Genomic DNA, 20,407 nt, shown 5'->3' on the forward strand with positions numbered 1-20,407 from the left:
GTAACTACATCACACATGAAACTCCATTCCTTCCTAAGACCCATTCTCCTAATATCACTCATTTTAGAAGTGGAAAGTGCATAATGCATGGAATTAAGCATATTGATAATATCAGTGTCATTGTGTGGTGAAGTCACATTGTTATCAGGAATTTTGAAACATGCTTTTATCACATCACTATTGATACATAATTCATTACTTTTGATGGTTAGAGTGATGGTCTTGTCAGTAGAGTTGTAGATAGCAGTGGTCCACATCTCTTCAACAACTTCACAGAAGATTGTGGATGATTCCAGCATGGCGTAATTGAGCTTGCAATTCTTCACAAAATCCATCATTTTGTGGTAGTCCTCTGATTGCTGAATACCCTTATTGACCAATGCAGTGAAATTGTTCTTCTCATAAATGAACCCAGTTTGAGACATAATCTTTACTACAGGTGTCATTATTTAGAGAATAAAAGCTTGAATAGAAGTAGAGTAAGTGCTTGAGAGAGAATTGAAATTATAGAATTGAGAGAGAATTGAAATTAGAGCAGTTGAATTTGAGAATGATAAAAGAAAACAATTGCAATGAAATAAGCTTTTATACTATCTCAAAAATAACTGATAAAAATAATAAAGTAAAGGAAATTAACCAATAGAAAATTGCCTAAAATAGTCGTTTAAAAATAAACTGTAAAAATTCCACCCATTATCCGTCGTGTAATGCTTACAAACTGTAAGTATATTCGATGGATAATGTACAAGGAATTAACGGCTCAGATTAAGACAATTCGACGGATGAGGATAAACTGTTATCCGTCGGGACATAAGATATTCCAGAAAAGTAATTAATTTTTATTAGCAAATAGTGTGTCGACGGATGACCAAACTCGATGGATAAGGGTCATTCGTCGAGATGTAAATTTTGACTTAGCCAAAAATTTTATCCAGAATTGAAAAATCAATTAACTTTCTGGCTGCATTTCAACTTGTAAAATAACTCAGATAGATTTAAGAGTAATTAGGCATACTTAACTCACTTACCAACCTTGAAAAGGTGGATTCATCCAGTGGCTTGGTAAAGATATCTGCAAGTTGCTTCTCACTTGGAACAAAATATAGTTCCACAGTACCATTAATTACATGTTCCCTTATGAAATGGTACTTGATATCTATGTGCTTTGCCCTTGAATGTTGCACTGGATTTTCAGTGATGGCAATTGCACTTGTGTTATCATAGAAAATAGAAATTCTATCAACTTGCAAACCATAGTCTAGCAATTGATTTTTCATCCATAAAATCTGTGCACAGCAACTGCCAGCAGCAATATATTCAGCTTCAGCTGTAGAAGTAGAAACTGAATTTTGCTTTTTACTGAACCAGGACACAAGCTTGTTTCCTAGAAATTGACAGGTTCCTGTTGTACTCTTTCTATCAATTCTACAACCTGCATAATCTGCATCTGAATAACCAGTTAGATCAAAACCAGAATCTCTAGGGTACCAAATGCCAAGGTTTGGTGTTCCCTTGAGATATCTGAAAATTCTCTTAATAGCTATCAAGTGAGATTCTCTAGGATCATCCTGAAATCTAGCACATAAACAAGTAGCAAACATTATATCTGGCCTACTAGCTGTTAAGTACAGAAGTGAGCCAACCATACCTCTATAACTTGAAGTATCCACAGACTTTTCAGTAGTGTTTAATTCAAGCTTAGTTGCAGTGGCCATGGGAGTTTTTGCAGATGTGCAATCCATTAGATCAAACTTCTTTAAAAGATCAAAAATATATTTAGTTTGACTAATGAATATTCCATCACTAATTTTCTTAACTTGTAAACCAAGAAAGTAAGTTAGTTCTCCCATCATACTCATTTCATACTTACTTTGCATCAATTTGGCAAACTTTTTGCAAAGTTTCTCATCTGTAGAGCCAAAAATAATATCATCTACATAAATTTGAACAAGTATACTAGAACCATTAATATTTCTGAAAAATAAAGTTTTATCTACAATACCTCTTGTGAAGTGATTTTCCAAAAGGAACTTTGATAAAGTGTCATACCAGGCTCTAGGTGCTTGCTTCAGTCCATAAAGTGCTTTCAGAAGATAATAGACATATTCTGGAAAATTTGGATCTTCAAAACCAGGAGGTTGACTAACATAAACTTCTTCCTCCAAATCTCCATTCAGAAAGGCACTTTTGACATCCATTTGATAGACCTTGAAATTGGCATGGGCTGCATAGGCTAAAAAGATTTTGATGGCTTCAAGTCTTGTAACAGGAGCAAATGTTTCATCAAAATCAATTCCTTCTTGCTGACAATAGCCCTTAGCAACCAATCTAGCTTTATTCCTGACTAATATGTCATTTTCATCCATCTTGTTTCTGAATACCCACTTGGTGTCTATTGGATTCTTTCCTTTAGGCTTGGGTACCAGCTTCCATACATTATTCCTTTCAAATTGGTTTAGCTTCTCCTGCATAGCTAAAATCCAATCAAGATCCAACAAAGCTTCTTCGACCTTCTTTGGTTCTTCCTTGGAAAGAAAGCTAATGTATAGACATTCTTCCTGAGTTGCTCTTCTTGTTTAAACTCTAGAAGAAACATCACCAATGATAAGCTCAAAGGGGTGATCTTTTGTCCATTTCCTTTGTTGAGGTAGATTAGCTCTAGATGAAGAGACCTCATAGTTGTCTTGATGTGTGATTGAGTTTTGATTGCTAGAAACTCCCCCTGAGTTTGTGGATCTTTGATTTGAGAAAGGGGAACTTTCTATAGGTGATCTGTCTTTGACCTCCTGCTCCTTTTGATAACCTGACGGATGGTGAATTTTGAGTACCGACGGATGAGGCAGGTTGTCTCCCGACGGATAACGCAGATTGCCTTCCAACGGATGAAACATTATGCACCTCGACAGATGTTGAGTTTTGTGCTTTATTGGTAGTAAATTTTTCTGCATTATCCTTAGACACTGTTTCTTGATCACTTTCATCATCGCTGTCATCACTAACCATCTCCACATTGGCAAATTTGAGGCTCTCATGGTAATCTCCATCCTTCAGTCCTTCAATCTTTTTATCATCAAACACAACATGTATTGATTTCACAACAATGTTGGTTCTTAGATTGTAGACTCTATATGCTTTACCAACAGCATATCCAACAAAGATTCCTTCATCTGCTTTAGCATCAAACTTTCCATTTTGATCAGTTTGATTTCTCGGGATATAGCATTTGCAGCCAAAGACATGAAGAAAGTTTAGAGTTGGCTTCTTGTTCTTGAACAATTGATAGGGAGTCATGCATCTTGCTTGATTAACCAGAGAAATGTTCTGAGTGTAGCATGCAGTATTTACAGCTTTAGCCCAGAAATATGTTGGAAGTTTAGATTCTTCAAGCATTGTCCTTGCAGCTTCAATAAGTGATATGTTCTTTCTTTCCACTACTCCATTCTATTGTGGAGTCCTTGCTGCTGAAAACTCATGCAGAATCCCATTTTCCTCACAAAATGCTCTCATGACAGAATTCTTGAACTCAGTTCCATTGTCACTCCTGATTCTTCTAACTTTGAAATCAGGATGATTGTTGACTTGCCTTATGTGATTGATGATGATTTCACTAGCCTCATCTTTAGACTTTAGGAAATATGTCCAAGAGAACTTTGAGAAGTCACCTACAATTACTAGGCAAAATCTTTTCCTTGAGATGGACAATACATTGGCTGGTCCAAACAAATCCATGTGAAGCAGTTGCAAAGGCTCTTCAATTGTTGAATCAAGTTTCTTCCTGAATGATGTTTTGATCTTCTTCCCTTTTTGGCAGGCATCACACAGTCTATCCTTTGAAAACTCCACTAGAGGAATGCCTCTTACCAGTTCTTTCTTTACCAGCTCATTCATGGTCTTGAAGTTTAAATGGGATAGCTTCTTGTGTCATAGCCAACTTTCATCCTGACTTGCTTTACTGAGAAGACAAGTTACAGACTCTGCTTTGGATGAGTTGAAATCAGCTAGATACACATTTCCTTTTCTCACACCAGTGAGAACCACTTTGTTGCTTCTTTTATTAGTCACAACACAGGCTTCTGAGTTGAAGGTTTCTGAATTGCCTTTGTCACAAAGCTGGTTGAAACTCAACAGATTGTGTTTGAGACCATCCACTAAGGCAACCTCCTCAATGATGACATTGTCCTTTGAAATCAAGCCAAATCCCACAGTATAACCCTTGCTGTCATCTCCAAAAGTAATACTTGGGCCAGCTATCTCCTTAAACTCTGTGAGCAGGGTAGAATCACCAACCATGTGTCTTGAACAACCACTATCTAAGTACCAAATATTCTTTCTGTTTCCCTGCACACATCAAAATCAAATCAAGTTGATTTTGGTACCCAAGTTTCCTTGGGTCCTGCCTTGTTAGCTTTCTTTTTCTGTTTCTTAGGTCTTATCTCATTTGACTTAGGAATTTCAGATTCATCCTTAGTCATTTGGGTTGGACCTTGGAAACCATTCATTGCAACAGAATTATCATGCATATTATGACTAACAGGAAATGGCATGCTTGGTGTAAACATGTTATTCCAGTAAGGCATACTAAGTGGCATTTGTGGCATACTATATGCAACATAATAAGGATTAAGTGCAAATGGCATATTAGCAAACTGGCATTCATGTTCTGTGTAGGCATAGCATTAACAGGCATGGGAGGCACGACATTCATGTTAGGAAATTGAGACTGAACAGACATGGGAGTAGGCCTGGCAGATTTGCAATTAACAGATAAATGATTTACACTACCACACTTGACACAGATTTTTCTAGGAGCATATTTATCAGGTGTGTAGTTATTGTGTTTGTTAATCCCTACTTTACCATTCATATTGTTTTTCCTTTTAGTCTCTGTTTTTATCTCAATTTTCTCAAGTCTGTCACTTAACTGTTTGACAGTCATGTGACCAACATTAGCATTTTTCCCTTTCTTAACTTGACTTGACTCTCCTGAAACAAAGTTCTTGGAAACAGACCCATACTTCTCATTCAGCTTAACTAGTTTGGCCTTGCTAATGGGCTTGCTCACAGCCGACGGATGAGGATTTTCATCATTCGGCGGATAACACTTTTTGTTATCCGACGGATAGTCCTCATCATCCGTCGAGTCTACATCTGTTACCAGTCCATCTACCAAATTAGGTTCTAGTTTCTCTTTTTTCTTTTTCCAAGCTTCATCACAGAAGGACTCGATTCCTTGAACTTTGGTGATTTGAGCATGGACATCCCTGGATGTTTTCCAAGCTTTAATCACCTCTTGTTCACGCTCGAGCTGCTTCTTTAAAATTTCTTCCTTTTTCAAGGACTCAGTTAATTCCTCCTTAGCAATCTTACACTCAATTCTTAATTTCTCAAAATCAATAAACTGAGACTCAAGCACATTATTCCTCTCACATAAAAACATATTGTTTTCTTTGATTTTAGCATTTTCTTTAGTAAGAGACTTAAGTGTAACACGCAAATGATATAATTCTGTAGACATGTCATTTATGGCATCATTACACTCAGCTTTAGATAAATATGCAAGGTTTGTAGTAATTACCTGATTGCTTGAGGAACTTGTCTCTGTCTCATCAGACTTGGCCATTAGGGCTAGATTGACATAGCTGACATCTTCATCTTCATCCAGACCATCTGCTGCCCAGTCATTTTCTTGTGTAATAAAAGCCCTTTCCTTTTGTTTGAGTAGATCTAAGTATTTTTGCTTATAATCCATAGACTCAAACTTTTTCTTACTGGAATCTGACTTTCTACACTGATTGGCAAAGTACCCTGCCAAGCCACATTTGAAACATTTGAATTTTGACTTATCCACCATGTTTCTATTTGGCTTGGCTGCTCCAAAGTTCTTCTTGAACTTGAGCTTGGAAAATCTCCTGGAAAGAAATGCTAGGTGCTCATCGGTGTCCTCCATGTCATCTTGGCTCAATGAATCTTCATTTTCTACTGCAAGCCCCTTGCCCTTGTTCTCACAGACCTTTGAAGTTGATTCAACAGCTTCCATCTTCACTTCCTTCTCCTTTTCAAATCAGCAACTAGTGCAATGGATCCTCCTTTCTTCTTTCCTCTCTCCATCCTTTCATCCTGCTCTATTTCAAGCTCATAGGTTTTCAGGATGCCATACAGTCTCTCCAAATAAACTCCCTATAATCTTGTGAGTTTCTTAATGAGACTGTCATTGGTTTCCATTCCTTTGGAAGAGATCTAAGGAATTTTAGATTAGAGTCTTTAGTCTGATAGACTCTTCCATGCAACTTAAGAGCATTTAGTAGTTTTCGAAACCTAATAAAAATGTCAGTAAGAGACTCACTTTCCTCATTGTGAAAATGCTCATATTGCTGAATCAAGAGTTGCATCTTATTTTCTCTAACTTGCTCACTGCCATCACAGATTATCTGTATAGTATCCCAGACTTCCTTGACAGTTTTGCAGTTGATAATGTTGTCAAACATGTCTGCATCAACTCCATTAAACAGAATATTCATGGCCTTTTTATCCTTCCTGACTTGTTCAATGTCAGGATCAGACCATTCATGTCTTGGCTTGGGAACTGATGGCTTGTTTCCTATTGCAGCTTTCATTGGAACATGAGGGCCTCTTTCTATGTAGTCTGCATAGGTCTCATCTTGAGAAAGCATATGAAGATGCATCTTTACCTTCCAATGATGGTAATCATCTTTATCTAGAAAAGGAATCTTGACTCCAACATCCTTCTTGTTCATCTTGCTGAATTGTTTTGATCTTTAAACTCTTTGTAGATTAAGAGCTTGCTCTGATACCAATTGTTAATCCCTTAACAATATAGCAAGAATTATAGAAGGGGGGTTGAATGGAATTCTTGAACCTTTTTCTTAAAATAAAAATGTTCAAACTCGAATACAAATATAAGTGTTTTGATTAGCACAATGCGGAATAAAAACTTAAGTGAATCAAAACATAAGTAATTAAAAACAAGAGTTTTTAAAAACTTTCTGGTGGATTTAAACAATTCCACCAGAGATATATATTATATCGAGAGAACTCTGTGTGCAAGAATGCTCACAGCTGCTTACAAATTTTAACTACTGAGAATACAGAGAAATGCTAGCTTACAAATGTTTCTCACTTTTTGTATCTCAGATTATTGGTTCTATTTGCTACTTTTTGGTTTATATAATACCAAGATTACAAAGTCAAAAGATAGAATCATTATAAAAACTATCGGGTCTAATGCTTTGTTACTTTGTTCTCTATTACCCAGTTAATAGGCTTCCTCATTCCATTTACATACATCCCGACGCATGTGACCAGTTGTCACTGTCAACTGATGTTTGAATCCTTTATCCGTTGGATTCATGATCATCCGTCGGATTGTTGATCATCCGTCGACTGCTATATAAAACATCCGTTGATAGCCATTTGATCATCCGTCGATGGCTTTGTTAATCATCCATCGGTAGCTATTTTGGCACTTGACTTCAATTCATTTATGCATAATTACAAGACATCATCTATGTACAATTAATCAACCTATTCTGCATATCTAGTTAAAGTCAACATGATTTATATGCTACTACAGACTCTATACAAAGGTGTATGCAGAAATGTGCTACAGACTCATTATTACATAAGCTACTCACTCGATGGATAATAAGTCATCATCCGTCGGGACTATAATTCTTATCCGTCGGGACTAAAATTCTTATTCGTCGAGTGCTACATTATTTCACTAAGTAAAATCTACTTAGGTGTTTTGTTTATGAAATCATCAAGTACACAACATATGCACAACAGTTCCAATTATGCTTCTATTCTTTGGTGCAGGGACTAATTTCCAAACTTTGTTTCTCTCAAACTGATCCAGCTCCTCCTGCATGGCACATATCCAGTCAGGATCCATTAGGGCTTCTTCAGTTTTCTTGGGCTCTACTTGAGATAGAAAACATGCATGTAGGCATTCATTAGCAGTTGCACTTCTAGTTCTCACACCAGCTGAGGGATCACCAATAATAGCTTCTACTGTATGACTCCTATCCCACTTTCTGGTGTGTGTCTGTTAACTAGTGCCTTCATCATTTTCTTCAGTATTACCATGACTGTCATTTCCATTTTCTCCTTCTCCCCCTCAGTTTGTGCCATCAAATTCAGGTGTCTGAAGAGAGCTTTCATTTCCATGATTTTATTCAGAGGTTTCTTCATTTGTCACTTGTTGTGTCACAACTTCATCTTCCTCATCAGAATCACTATCAATGGTTAGATTTCCAAATGCAAGGGCTTCAGTATCATTTACATCCAGGCATTCCAAGCCCGGACACTTGTCATCATCAAAAGTCACATCTGTGCTTTCCATAATTTTCTTTTGATCAATCACATAAACTTTATAGGTTGTTCTTTCCAATGAATATCCCAGAAAAATTGCTTCAAAAACTTTAGAGTCAAATTTTCCCACATATTCAGAGTTGTCTTTTAGAATATAACACTTGCTTTCAAACACATGTAGATGCTTCACTGTAGGCTTCCTGTTAGACATGATTGAGTAGGGTGATTTGCCATGAACTTTGTTGATGAGATATCTGTTTTGAGTGTAGCATGCAGTATTAACAGCCTCTTCCCAAAAACTAGTTGGCAACTGAGCATCTTGTAGCAAAGTTCTAGCAGCTTCAACCAATGTTCTATTTTTTTTCTCAACTACTCCATTTTGTTGAGGTGTTCTAGCTGCTGAAAATTCTTGAACAATGCCTATGCTTTTGCAGAATTCGCTTAATGTTGAGTTTCTGAATTCTGTTCCATTATCACTTCTCAATCTTTTCACACTAACCTTTCCTTCAGCCTGCTTCTCAATTTTCTTGATGTGCTCAATTATAATGTTTGAAGTTTCATCTTTAGAGTACATGAACTCAACCCAAGTGTATCTTGAAAAATCATCAACCATGACAAGGGCATATTTGTTTCTTGAAATGGACAAGACATTTACTGGCCTAAACAAGTCCATGTGAATACGTTGCAGAGGTGCACTTATGGAATTCACAGATTTTGACTTATGACTTGATCTTTTCATCTTTCCTTTCTGACAAGCTTCACAAACTTCCAGTTGAGTAAATTCCAGATTGGGCATGTCTCTCACAAGCTCCTTCTTGACTAATGTATTGATTGCTTTGAAATTCAAGTGAGATAGTTTTTTATGCCATAGTTTGCTTTGCTCTTCTGATGTCTTGGTGTAGAAACAACACACTCCTTCCTTATTTGTTGAGTCTAAGTCTGCAACAAACAAGCTTCCCTTTCTTACTCCCTTAAGAGCAATTTCACTAGTCTTTTTGCTAATAAAAGCACAATCTTCTTTGTTGAAGACAACTTGAAAACCTCTGTCTGCAAATTGACTAACACTTAGAAGATTTACTTCTAATCCAGCAACTAGTGCTACATCTTCAATGACAACATTTCCAGAAACAATCTTGCCATATCCAATTGTGAATCCTTTGCTGTTATCTCCAAAGGTCACCAAAGGGCCAGCCATCTCCTCAAATTGTGATAGCAGGGCCTTATCACCTGTCATATGCCTGGAACATCCACTATCAATGATTCATATGACCTTCTTCCCTTTTCCCTGCACACAATGAGGATTAAGTGTGTTTAGCTACCCAAGCTGTGTTGGGCACTTTCTTCTTGTTAACTGATTTTGCAGAAGTAGAATGAGAATTTTGAGATAAAATGGAATTCATAGACTGTTGAGCATTTTCCCTTTTAGATATAGAACCATCTTTTGATTCTATGAGATCAATTCTCAATTTGTAGCAACTCTTCATCACTTTCATGTTGCAGGGAATGCAGTCAAACTTGTCACAGAATGAATAGGGATCATTTGCCTTAGCTTCATTGTACTTGCAGACTCCTTCAGGTGAATTGCTAACAGTCTTTTTACAAAGATGAGTTAGGTGATTCATTGATCCACAATTCTCACACCTCTTTCTAGGAGCATCTGCAACATAAGCAAAATTATTGCTTTTGTTTATCCCAATCTTTTCATTTCTATTCTTCTTTTTCTTTTTGACCTGTTTAGCTTTAATCTCCTTCACAGGCTCCTTAATTTCTTGATTGGCTTTTGGTGTTTCAACAGAGATGGAAGACTGAGTTGTCTCATCATTTTTCTTTTCCTTGTCCTCATCAGCTATCTCCTATTTGATGATCAACTCTTCTTCACTGAAGTTCACTTCACATGCCTTGAACAAAGGTGATTCAACTTTCTTCAAAATAATTGGAACATCTTCAGTTTCAGTTGATTTCCCTTTGTCACTGACAGACTTCGTCTTGTTGTTCAAATCCTCATAATCAAGACCAATGGCAATGTTTGCACATGGCTTGTTCTTTTCATGATATTGGCCAATCAAATTAGAAGCATTTCTGAAGGATTTCAACTTCACTTCATTCTTCTCCAGCTTTTCTCTCAATACTGCTTCAATTTCACTTGCACACTTTAATTTGTTATTTAAGTATGCATTTTCTTGCTTAGCAATATCAAGCTCAACCAGCAACAATTCAGTCTCTTGTTTTTCACTCTCAAGTTTTTCATTAATCTTTCTCAATCTGCTAACTTCCTCATTTGCAGCAACCATGCTTGTATGAATGTGGAACATTTTTGTGCTCATCTTTTCAACAGTTTCCTTATATTGACTCACATTTAAATCAATTGTGTTAAGAGTTGGTACCTGTAATTTAGATGATGAAGAATCTCCTTGCTCCAAGGCCATGAATGCATAGTTTCCAACTTCTTCATCTTCATCATTATCTGAGTCATCCCAGCTCTTGCCCTCAGCAATATAAGCTTTCCCTTGTTGCTTCTTTAGAAGAGCATCATATTTTGCTTCCAATTCAAGATAGGCTTTATCTTTCTTTGCCTTCTTGGGTTTTCTATATTCTGTAGCAAAATGGTCCAACTCATCACAGTTAAAGCACCTTATTTTTAATCTATCAACAGATCCAGTTTTGTAGCCAGTTTTGCTATCAGGAGTGTACTTCCCTTTTCCTTTCCAGCTGCTGTCTTTGTTGAAGGATTGTCCTTTGCTCTTGAAAAATCTTGGTTTCTTTACTCTAATATTAGAGAATTTTCTGGCCAAGTAAGCCATTGATTTGTCTAGCTCATCAAGCTCATCAAGAGTGTAGAACTCATCTTCTTCATCCAATTCCAGTATGACTTGCTCTTCAGTGTCATTGACTCTTTTCTCACTTGTAGAAATTGCTGGAGTTGGGGATCTTTGCTCATCATTAGAATTTTGGCCATCATTCACAATCAGTGCACTTGAGCCATCCATTACATATCCTTGACCAGCCCTTAATGATTTCTTTTGAATCATTTCAAGTTCATAAGTTTTCAGAATCCCATAGAGCACTTCCAGTGTGATTCTACTCAAATCCCTTCCTTCTCTGATTGCAGAGATCTTTTTTTCCAAATGGCCAGGGAGAGTGAGCAAGAACTTCAAATTCACTTCTTCAACATCATAAAATTTATCATGAAGTTGCAAGTCATTTATCAGCTTATTAAACCTTTCAAACACATCAGTAATACCCTCCTTTGGTTTAGCCATAAAATCCTCATACTGAGAAATCAATATCCTTCTTTGATTTGACCTAACCTCCTCAGTTCCTTCACAGAGTATTTCAATCTTTTCCCAGATCTGTTTAGCAGTGTCACAGTTGACAATGTTATTGTACATTACATTGTCAAGTGACTCAATTAGTATCAGTTGCAAAGCACTGTCTAGGGAAACTTTCTCTCTTTCAGGTTCAGTATACTCAGAAGGATCCTTGGGAGCATAATGAGCTAGAATAACCATATCTCCATCTGTGGTTTCCTCAACTCTAACTACAGGAGTGAAGGGCCCATTCTTGAGAATACCAATGCAAAGATGATTGGCCATTCTTATAAACAACAACGTTTTCTTTTTCCATAAAGTGTAATTGGCCTTATCAAAGGGAGGAATCTTGATACTACTGATTTTCTGTGTATTCATTTTTCCAAGATCTAATCTGTTTACTTTCAGATTTTGCTCTGATACCACTTGTTAGGTATGAATACAACACAGAGGGGGGGTGAATGTGTTTTGGCTTAAATGTTTGATTTTCGATCGACTTAGGCTTTAGCAATTGGTAGTTGTTAATGATTTAGTAGAATGGATGTTAAACATAAATAGCTGTGCAAATATGTAAAACAAAGATCTTCAAAACTCACTTAATTTTATATTAAAAATCAAGCAGTGTTTTGCTATAAAATCTTTAAGTTCTTGTTTTAGAACTTAGCTACTTTCTTGAGAGAGAACACACAATTTTCTATTCTGATTGTTATACTTGACTAGAAGACCAGTGTTAACTTTATAACCCAGTTAACTGCTGGTTTACACAGTGGATAATAAACATGCTATTAGCTTTTCTAAACTGTCACTTGTCATTTCTATTTATAGAAAAACAAATCTTCCATTTCTGGCTTAGCATATCTTTAGCATCCCGTGATTACTTTAATCTCCTCTGTCAGTTAATCTTTGTCATTGATCTTTCACATCTCTCAAGCTACTTTTTGTAGACTTGTCAATCCAGCTGTGTGAATTGTTTGTTGATTTGCAACCTTGGATATTTAACTGTTCTGCAATTCTGTACTTAGAGAAATTTCTTCACTTCGAGATCTCCAATTAAGCTGTAGAGAACTCGACATCTCGATAGGCATGTTGGCTTGTCGATATCTCTGAAACTTCATTGTTAACTTGATTTATCGACAACTCTGAGTTCTTTAGTGAATTTTGGTTTATCGATAACTCAGAGTTCTCTAATGGACTTTGGCTTATCGATAACTCAGAGTTCTCTAATGAATGTATACTTGTCGATATCTCTGAGTTCTCGACAGACAATTCATGAGTTCTCTACACCCGGTGGATGTTGCTTATCCGTCGGGTAGACATTGCTCATCCGTCGCGTAGATATTGCTCATCCGTCGGGTAGACATTGATCATCCGTCGAGTAGATATTGTTCATCCGTCGGGTAGATGTTATTCATCCGCCGGTACTCTCTGGAGTTTAATTGACTTCTCGATAAGTCATTCTGGAGTTCTCGAATGATTTCTCTATAACACTAATTCTGTGACTTGTAGAGATCTTGACTTAAAATGTTTTACACCAAACAGATTTATTCAACTCCAAACTTCTTCATAATTCTTCTGAGGCATGATCTTCTTGATCTTCTTCCAGATAGAATTCTTAGGCTTGACACTGTTTAAAGAAAAATACTCCAGTCTGCTCCATTTACATTTTACAGACATTAAGTGTTACAAGTATGAATTACAGATTAATGTTACAATACAACTAATCTTAAGGTTGTCACTATTATAATAGCACAACAAGGACTATTTCGATAAGAAGTTTTAAAGAAATATAAAATTGCTGGCTAAGGAAAGGTAAAATAGAACATACATTCACCGAAATATATTCATTCCAGTAAAAGCAGTGAACAAATCTAAGAGTAAAACAAAAACAAATATATGACACTCAATTTCTAGTAAAAAAACATAATGTTTCTTCTATTATATTCAAGAAACAGCCTGAAGTTTTCTACATTACAGTGGATAGACTGGACACTCACCAGCAAGCCTTCTCAAATAAACCAAAAATGTCGAAGAAGCTTTTAAGAGAAATGTGGAAGGTGAAAAACATCACAATTATACAATTTCTGGAATTACAATAAAATGACTAAACCAAAGCATTATTCCTTACATATCCGGAGATGGTTTTCCTGATTTGACTTGGTCACTTCCAAGAACAATCGGAAAGCATTTTGTCCAACCTATAATAATTTCACAAAACGAAACCAATAGATAAAAATATATATGAATGTAACACATAGATTTTCATATAGTTGTTTTGCAGTGAAGTTACATCGTTTTGTCAGAGGCTAATGAATATGTGATTATCTTGCAGGCCATTAAACTGGATTCGACAAGTAAATATATGACTGAGACTCAATTTGGTCACTATTTGTTGCTTGGTTCATTTTACAGGTTGAACTTGACCAATATGTTGTTTGTCCACATTAAGTACGGGATAGCTTAGATATCTCACAACTTAGGTGTATCTCGTTGATAAGTACTCTAGACCTCCTTCTAGAGTTTTTAAATGGATTCACCGCATACCTAATGGTTATAGAGCAATAGAAACAGACTGATGTATCTTGAATAAATGGGCATTGCTACTACCGGATTTGTATAAAAGTTGGAGAATTCAACTATTCTATTGATGAGAGAGGCTCAATTCCCAGTTGCTTGATGGCAGAAGCATATCCTCTGCTTGCATATGTTGAATTTTATGATCAAGTAAATCTGGAACCTCTATTTTATTTTGTGACCTTGTGCTGTGCAGTATGTAAAAAGTAAAACAAAGCACTAAATTCATAAACTTGAAGAAGAATCAACTGGACCAACACATAATGAGCCCATAATGACCAAATGATTGAAAAATGAGTAATAAACCTGGTTGGTGAGAAATTTTTGCTTCTACATTTGTAGTCATAGAATTTGATGCAACAGCAACCGGCACATTATGATTGTGGAGATGTCTAATTAGACGGTTGGCTCCTGGAAGTGCTCGCGCTAGTAGCCACCTTGATTTCAAGTAACAAGTAAGAAAAAAAAAAGGCAGATCAAGTTATCAAACAAAGACCAAACGTCAATACAGGCACGGATAGAGATATTAAAAAACAACCTTTCTCGATACATTGGCCTAATTTCTTCTGTGAACCGTTCAGGTGTGATTAATAGGTCATATTCTTTGATAATAGCAAGTCGGAACTCCTTATGGGACATCCCCGACCTCGTGTCTTCCTTCTTCTGGTCCAATATCTTTCCAAATCTTGCCAAATAATCCTTCAAAACGTCCTTGTTAAGCACCTCTGCTCACACAATAGAAACACAACAACTCTGAGCCAGTCTAACAACAAAATAAATGGAAATTTTGTATGCCTCCCGTTCCAACACAATAAAGACTCTAACAAAACAGTCTAAAGGAAATTTTTCATTCAAATCGATCTCCAACATTAGTTAGCATATAATACTCAGAAGCTCTTCAAAAACGGAAGAGGAGTTATAACTTATAATGTACATGGTGCTTCATGTTACAATGTACATGGTCTAACATGGACAAATAAACATATATATATAACATATATAGAACCTGTGTTCAGAAGGGTCCCGTCTAAATCAAGAATTACAGCAGAAACATGGGTAAATGCTTCATCACCCTTCATGGCGTATTCAAAGAAGAATAATATAACGAAAAATGGATGGATAGTGTATAAACTAGATTATAAAGTGTAAAAGACTTTGCATTGTTTTATAGTTGATTAAAGGGATCCAATCTCATTGATGCTGACACTTTTTAACTCTTACGCAGGGTACTTAACTTAGTTGAAATAGGGTTCCGAGTTGAGAGCACAAGGACAATTGAGAGACAGCATTACACACTACTAAATGACTACCAAGGTAAACGACAACATAAACTTGTTTCTGAATAGCAATCAAAGTTATTGACCACATAGTTGGTTCAAATTATTTTCACGCAACACTTCTTGCCCCTGAACAATGAGATTGAAAAAGACAACCTACAATACCTTGAACTTGTAGCCTGATTGTCTGAAATTGAAGAGTACTAATTGTTAGTGCAGAATTTTAGGAGGTATTGTGAAATTAAGATTTTGAAATTAATTTCATACAAAAATCAAACAGTTTCAGCTGATAGCAAAACCAACAAACTTCATAAAGAAAAAAAAAGTTGGACACATTAATTAATTTTTAACCAAAAATTACAGGAACATACATTTATCAGCCCAAAATACAAGAATGAATAAGCATGTTGGAGTTTCTTAGCAACAGCTTGATATTTCCGGTTCATTCAACATGCAGATTTTTAATTGGTGTGTAGGTCACCACAGTTGTGGTTTTGTTCACCACTCCAAAATGTGGTAAATTAGGGCATTTATTTTAGACTTCCCACCACCATAGCTAGAAACAGGACCAAAATTTATGTATCAAATCAGACGGACATAAATGTAAAAGTTATGATGGCATAATATAAAGGTTGGGAGGAAAACTGAACAGAAAGTTTCAACTCCCCACATGGACACCGGCAGTTGCTGAAAAAATAAAACCACCCAACAGCCAAAGAAATTCTCTTGAACACATCCAATAAACTGAGAAGGACAAGCTCCAGAAATGCAAATCAAACCATTAACAGACCAAACTCTAAACTCATAATAAAACAGACATTACACCCAATATAGAAGGTGAGCATTAACTATTACAAATTCACAACATCCCCCATTGGTAATTCTGATCATCACTTGGATTCATGAGCTTGTTCGAATACCTGCTTCACTGCAAGATAGGCCAATAAATTCTTGAATCATAGTCAGATATCAAACAGTAGAAACTAGAAGTGTAACATGTAAAATTACCCACCTCGGCATGCTCGCCTTGGATACCTTTGCTAACCCCATCTTTGTGCCCATCTTCTGTTGCAGCAAAATAAAGGCAACAATTAAGTGTTTATTCAACATAAGCAAAGACCAGGGAGCACATGAGAAAAAAAAATATAGCCTGGTATAAAGTAATAAAATTCATGCGCCCTATAAGAAACTTGAGATTATAGTAACCAAATTTTGGTGCATCTCATTATTTTAATGCATAACTTTTTGTTCTCAAACTCATTCCTAATGGATATGCCTAGAGGAATAAAAGATCATGCAATCCTGATTCCAAATGGATATGCTCGAGGAATACTAATGAAAATATGTAATGCATAACTCTTTTTTTTCTCGAACTGGGTTTTTAAGGGTTGTGATCTTTTATTATAGAAAGAATAATGGAAACTAAAAACTGTTATACTAATAGGTACAGACAAATAACAATCCTAATATTACCTCCTTCCTCAGGAATGTCAGAAGTCCACAAGGTGAGGTTGTCCCTGAGTAGCTGCATAATTAGAGTACTATCTTTGTATGACTCCTCACTTAGGTTATCAAGCTCAGATATTGCTTCATCAAATGCCTGCTTTGCTAGGCGACAAGCTCTGGTAAAATTAAATTCCACAAAAATTACATAGATTGTAGAATAACCAAAATTATCTTGCGAACATATAAAAACCATATCTTACTTTTCGGGTGAATTCAAAATCTCATAGTAGAAGACCGAAAAATTCAGAGCCAATCCCAGCCGAATGGGATGTGTAGAAGCCAATTCAGCATCTGCTGAAGCAGTAGCTGCCTGCAATAGCATAATAAAGGAAAGCATAAATCCCTTATATTTTTATAAGAAATAACATTCACTCTGTACCAATCTATCAAGCAAACAAGTTGCTGGGTAATATATATATAAGCCATAAAAGAACCTAAAACAGAACAAACTTCTCAAGATGCATACTTCAGAGTTCAGACACAACCATAGGTCCATCACTGATGATGTGGAAGACTGGAAACTTAACTTTGAAGTTAAAATTAAAGCTTCTGCGGGAAAGCCACAAAATAATCAAATACCTCATAAGCTTTTAAAGAAAGATCAGCAACATCTTTCCGATCATCGCCAGACTTAAATTCTGCAAGATACCTATAATAGTCCCCTTTCCTAAACCAAATAAAACCAACCAATTAAGTTCACCATAGCAATAAAAAATCAAAATTCTTGGGCTACTTAAATTAATACTTATAAACATAGCGTTAAAAAAATCCTCACATCTTATAGTAGAAGACTGTAGATTCACCAGGAGCGCAGGAAGGAATGAGATGTTCATCAATGACACTCATAATGTCATTACAAATAGCCGTCAACTCGGTCTCAACCTTTTGTCTATATTCCTTGATCCTGTTTGCATTCTGATGGTTCCCCCTTGATTCTTCTTTTTGCTCAATGGATGACAAAATACGCCAAGAAGCCCTACGAGAACCAATCACATTCTTGTAACCAACTGAGAGTAAATTCCTCTCCTCCACAGTCAACTCAACATCCAATTTCGCAACATTCTTCATTGCCTCCACCATTTCTAGCAGACAGAAACTCAATTGATCAGAACATGACACTTCAATTATGTGCTTCAAGCCCACAATCATGTATTGTGCCAATTCCCAATGCATAGCTAGTTAAGCCTTATACGTTCTATATTTTAGTCAGATAATTAATAGAGGTAAGTAACGCGTTTAATACTATTCCAAGCTACAAGTTAATAAAGCCAGTAGGGATGGTGTTTTACGCCTTAATATCATCAAAAAGCACTAAGAAAAATGCAACACATCAAAGTTTTCAATTCATCTGTACATAAAACATAACATCAACATTGGTCAAATCTACTGAATTCTCCTATACATCTTTGCAACAAAAAAAAACCATGATTTAGTGGACTATCTTACATTTACACTCATTTTAACTTTCTTTAAAAAACAATGCTATTGAGTAATTCTTTAAACACGCTCTCGTTCATTTCATTTCTTTGGTTACGGTCAATTACAATCATTTAAACACGCAAAAACCTCTACTTATACTTAAACTGTCGGATAATCGTAACTTAATCCCAGGTTTCATAGATCCTTCTAAAATGATCTAAACAGTAGCTGTAATCTATTACATGTGATCAATGAAAGACTTATATATCACAAATCTGTAGAATCAGAAACAAAGCCCTGAAAAATAATTAATTAAACTGGTACAAGATTTTCATCTATTGTTTCAAATGTAAAAACTTAACATAAAGCAACTGAAAACAGATAATAAAACAAATGAAATAAAAGTAAATAATTACCGTCATAGCGTTCGGCTTGTTCAGCGAGCTTGGCGCTGTAAACGAAAGTGTCTCTTGAAGCCATAGCTGCTGCTAATACCCGACCCGATCTGAATTTAGGGTTCTCGATTTATGGGGATTCGTGAATCGCTCGTCCCTCTTTGTAAGAAAATTCTATGTAGTATATTTTTATGATTTATTAATAGATTGTATTTGTATGGAATATGGGCCCTGAGTAGTGCTACTTTCAGTCCAGAATTTCGATGATCCGGGATTACAATACCCACCTTGGGTGGCCCTAATTTTTTTTGTATTTTTTATGTTTTTTCTATTTTCTTCCTTTATGCTTTCTGACTCAAAAAATAAAATAAAATATGTGCTTTTGTATTTTAGGATTCTTTTGATAGGAAAATGTATGCTTTTGGTAAAATCGGTGGGATAGAGATACTTAATAATATAAAAACGTGACTTCTTTTTTAACTAAATTTTTTGAATACGTCAAATTCATTTTTTGATAGACGTGTTCACATAAATAAATAAAATTATTTGTAATCATATCTTATGCTATTTGTTGATGGCTATGAGAAAATCATATAAATCGTTAAAATTGAAAGCATTTGTTTTAAGTTAGTCAACTTTATAATTAGTGGGTGGCTATCTATTTTATCATATTTTGTAAAGTACAGCAATAAAGATATCAAGAACGAAAACTTGTTTATTATTATGGATCTGATTGAGAATCCTATTGAAAACCGCTGTGCTCTAAGAAGAAGTCCGGGTAAAAAAAGTATTTTCAAGAAAATTAGATGATTGTTTAGTAATTTTTAATTTATACATATTTTGAGAATATAATATATAAAAATAATCTTTTTAAGAAGGTTTGATGATGAAACTGATAACTACTTCATGCAAAAGCTGAAAACAGTTTTTGTCAAAAGCATGGGGGCATATTTTTGCTAACAACAGCTTTTAGACCAAAAGCCTTTCTCCAGACATCAGCTTTTGAAATTTATCAAACATTATTCTGACAGCTTTTTAGCAAAAAGCTGTTGTATCTATCTGCAACAGTGATACCAAATGGAGTCTATATCAATCAGTCGAACATGAATTAAAATAGGAGTCGGTTCAACAATATTTTTTCGAAAAAGTAGGGTATCCAAATAAATAAGGAAAAACATGAATATAAATGTTAGTTCTAGCATCCCGAACCTGAGAGCTACCCTAATTTTTCTAGAAAATTATATATGTGACGCCCTCAATCTCGGGGTTAGGAAATGAGGACCCACACAACGATAAACTATCATAAAATATGCATAAACCCCGATTAACTACTAACAGGATCAAACAGGATAAAGTTTGAGACAAGATTACAACTACCAACCATAATATATAAATTACAACCCAAAATAAAACCAAATTTACATAGTCGATTCCGACTTGAAACCGACAGATAACCCATTGTATCTTTACAACTTTCTGACTAAGCGCTTACTCACACATAACCTGTACTACCTGCTCTGGCATCTGGAAGCCTACAACACGGTAGGGACCACCAGGTACGCTCTTACGAGCAGTGCGCCTAAGTCTGGCCATCCTCTTA

At 35.8% G+C, this 20,407-nt stretch overlaps 2 protein-coding genes across 3 annotated transcripts in view; both read right to left on the bottom strand.

Moving 5' to 3' along the window:
• LOC141698066 (bifunctional riboflavin kinase/FMN phosphatase-like) overlaps nt 1-15,932 on the bottom strand; it is a 25,889-nt gene extending 9,957 nt beyond the window's left edge. For both annotated transcript variants that reach the window (XR_012564934.1, XM_074502672.1), the window contains exons 1-4: nt 15,217-15,932; nt 14,749-14,935; nt 14,517-14,647; nt 13,765-13,834 (exon numbers count right to left, since the gene is read on the bottom strand). Coding sequence is in view for 1 of the 2 variants with exons in the window: in XM_074502672.1 (XP_074358773.1) it covers nt 13,765-13,834; nt 14,517-14,647; nt 14,749-14,935; nt 15,217-15,289 (461 nt within the window). In the remaining variant the exon portion in view is untranslated. The remainder of the gene's footprint in view (nt 1-13,764; nt 13,835-14,516; nt 14,648-14,748; nt 14,936-15,216) is intronic.
• Nucleotides 15,933-16,085: 153 nt separating this feature from the next.
• Nucleotides 16,086-19,022, bottom strand: LOC141698067 (14-3-3 protein 9-like). The gene is made up of 7 exons (XM_074502673.1): nt 18,829-19,022; nt 17,769-18,075; nt 17,573-17,660; nt 17,194-17,303; nt 16,961-17,109; nt 16,500-16,552; nt 16,086-16,415 (listed from the first exon to the last, which is right to left on the bottom strand). Exons 1-7 carry the CDS (start codon nt 18,890-18,892, stop codon nt 16,413-16,415), a joined length of 774 nt encoding a protein of 257 aa, XP_074358774.1. The 5' UTR covers nt 18,893-19,022; the 3' UTR covers nt 16,086-16,412.
• Between the last annotated feature and the right edge of the window lie 1,385 nt (nt 19,023-20,407).

The sequence above is a fragment of the Apium graveolens genome, chromosome 11 (genome assembly GCF_009905375.1).
Source record: "Apium graveolens cultivar Ventura chromosome 11, ASM990537v1, whole genome shotgun sequence".
Lineage (NCBI taxonomy): Eukaryota > Viridiplantae > Streptophyta > Magnoliopsida > Apiales > Apiaceae > Apium > Apium graveolens.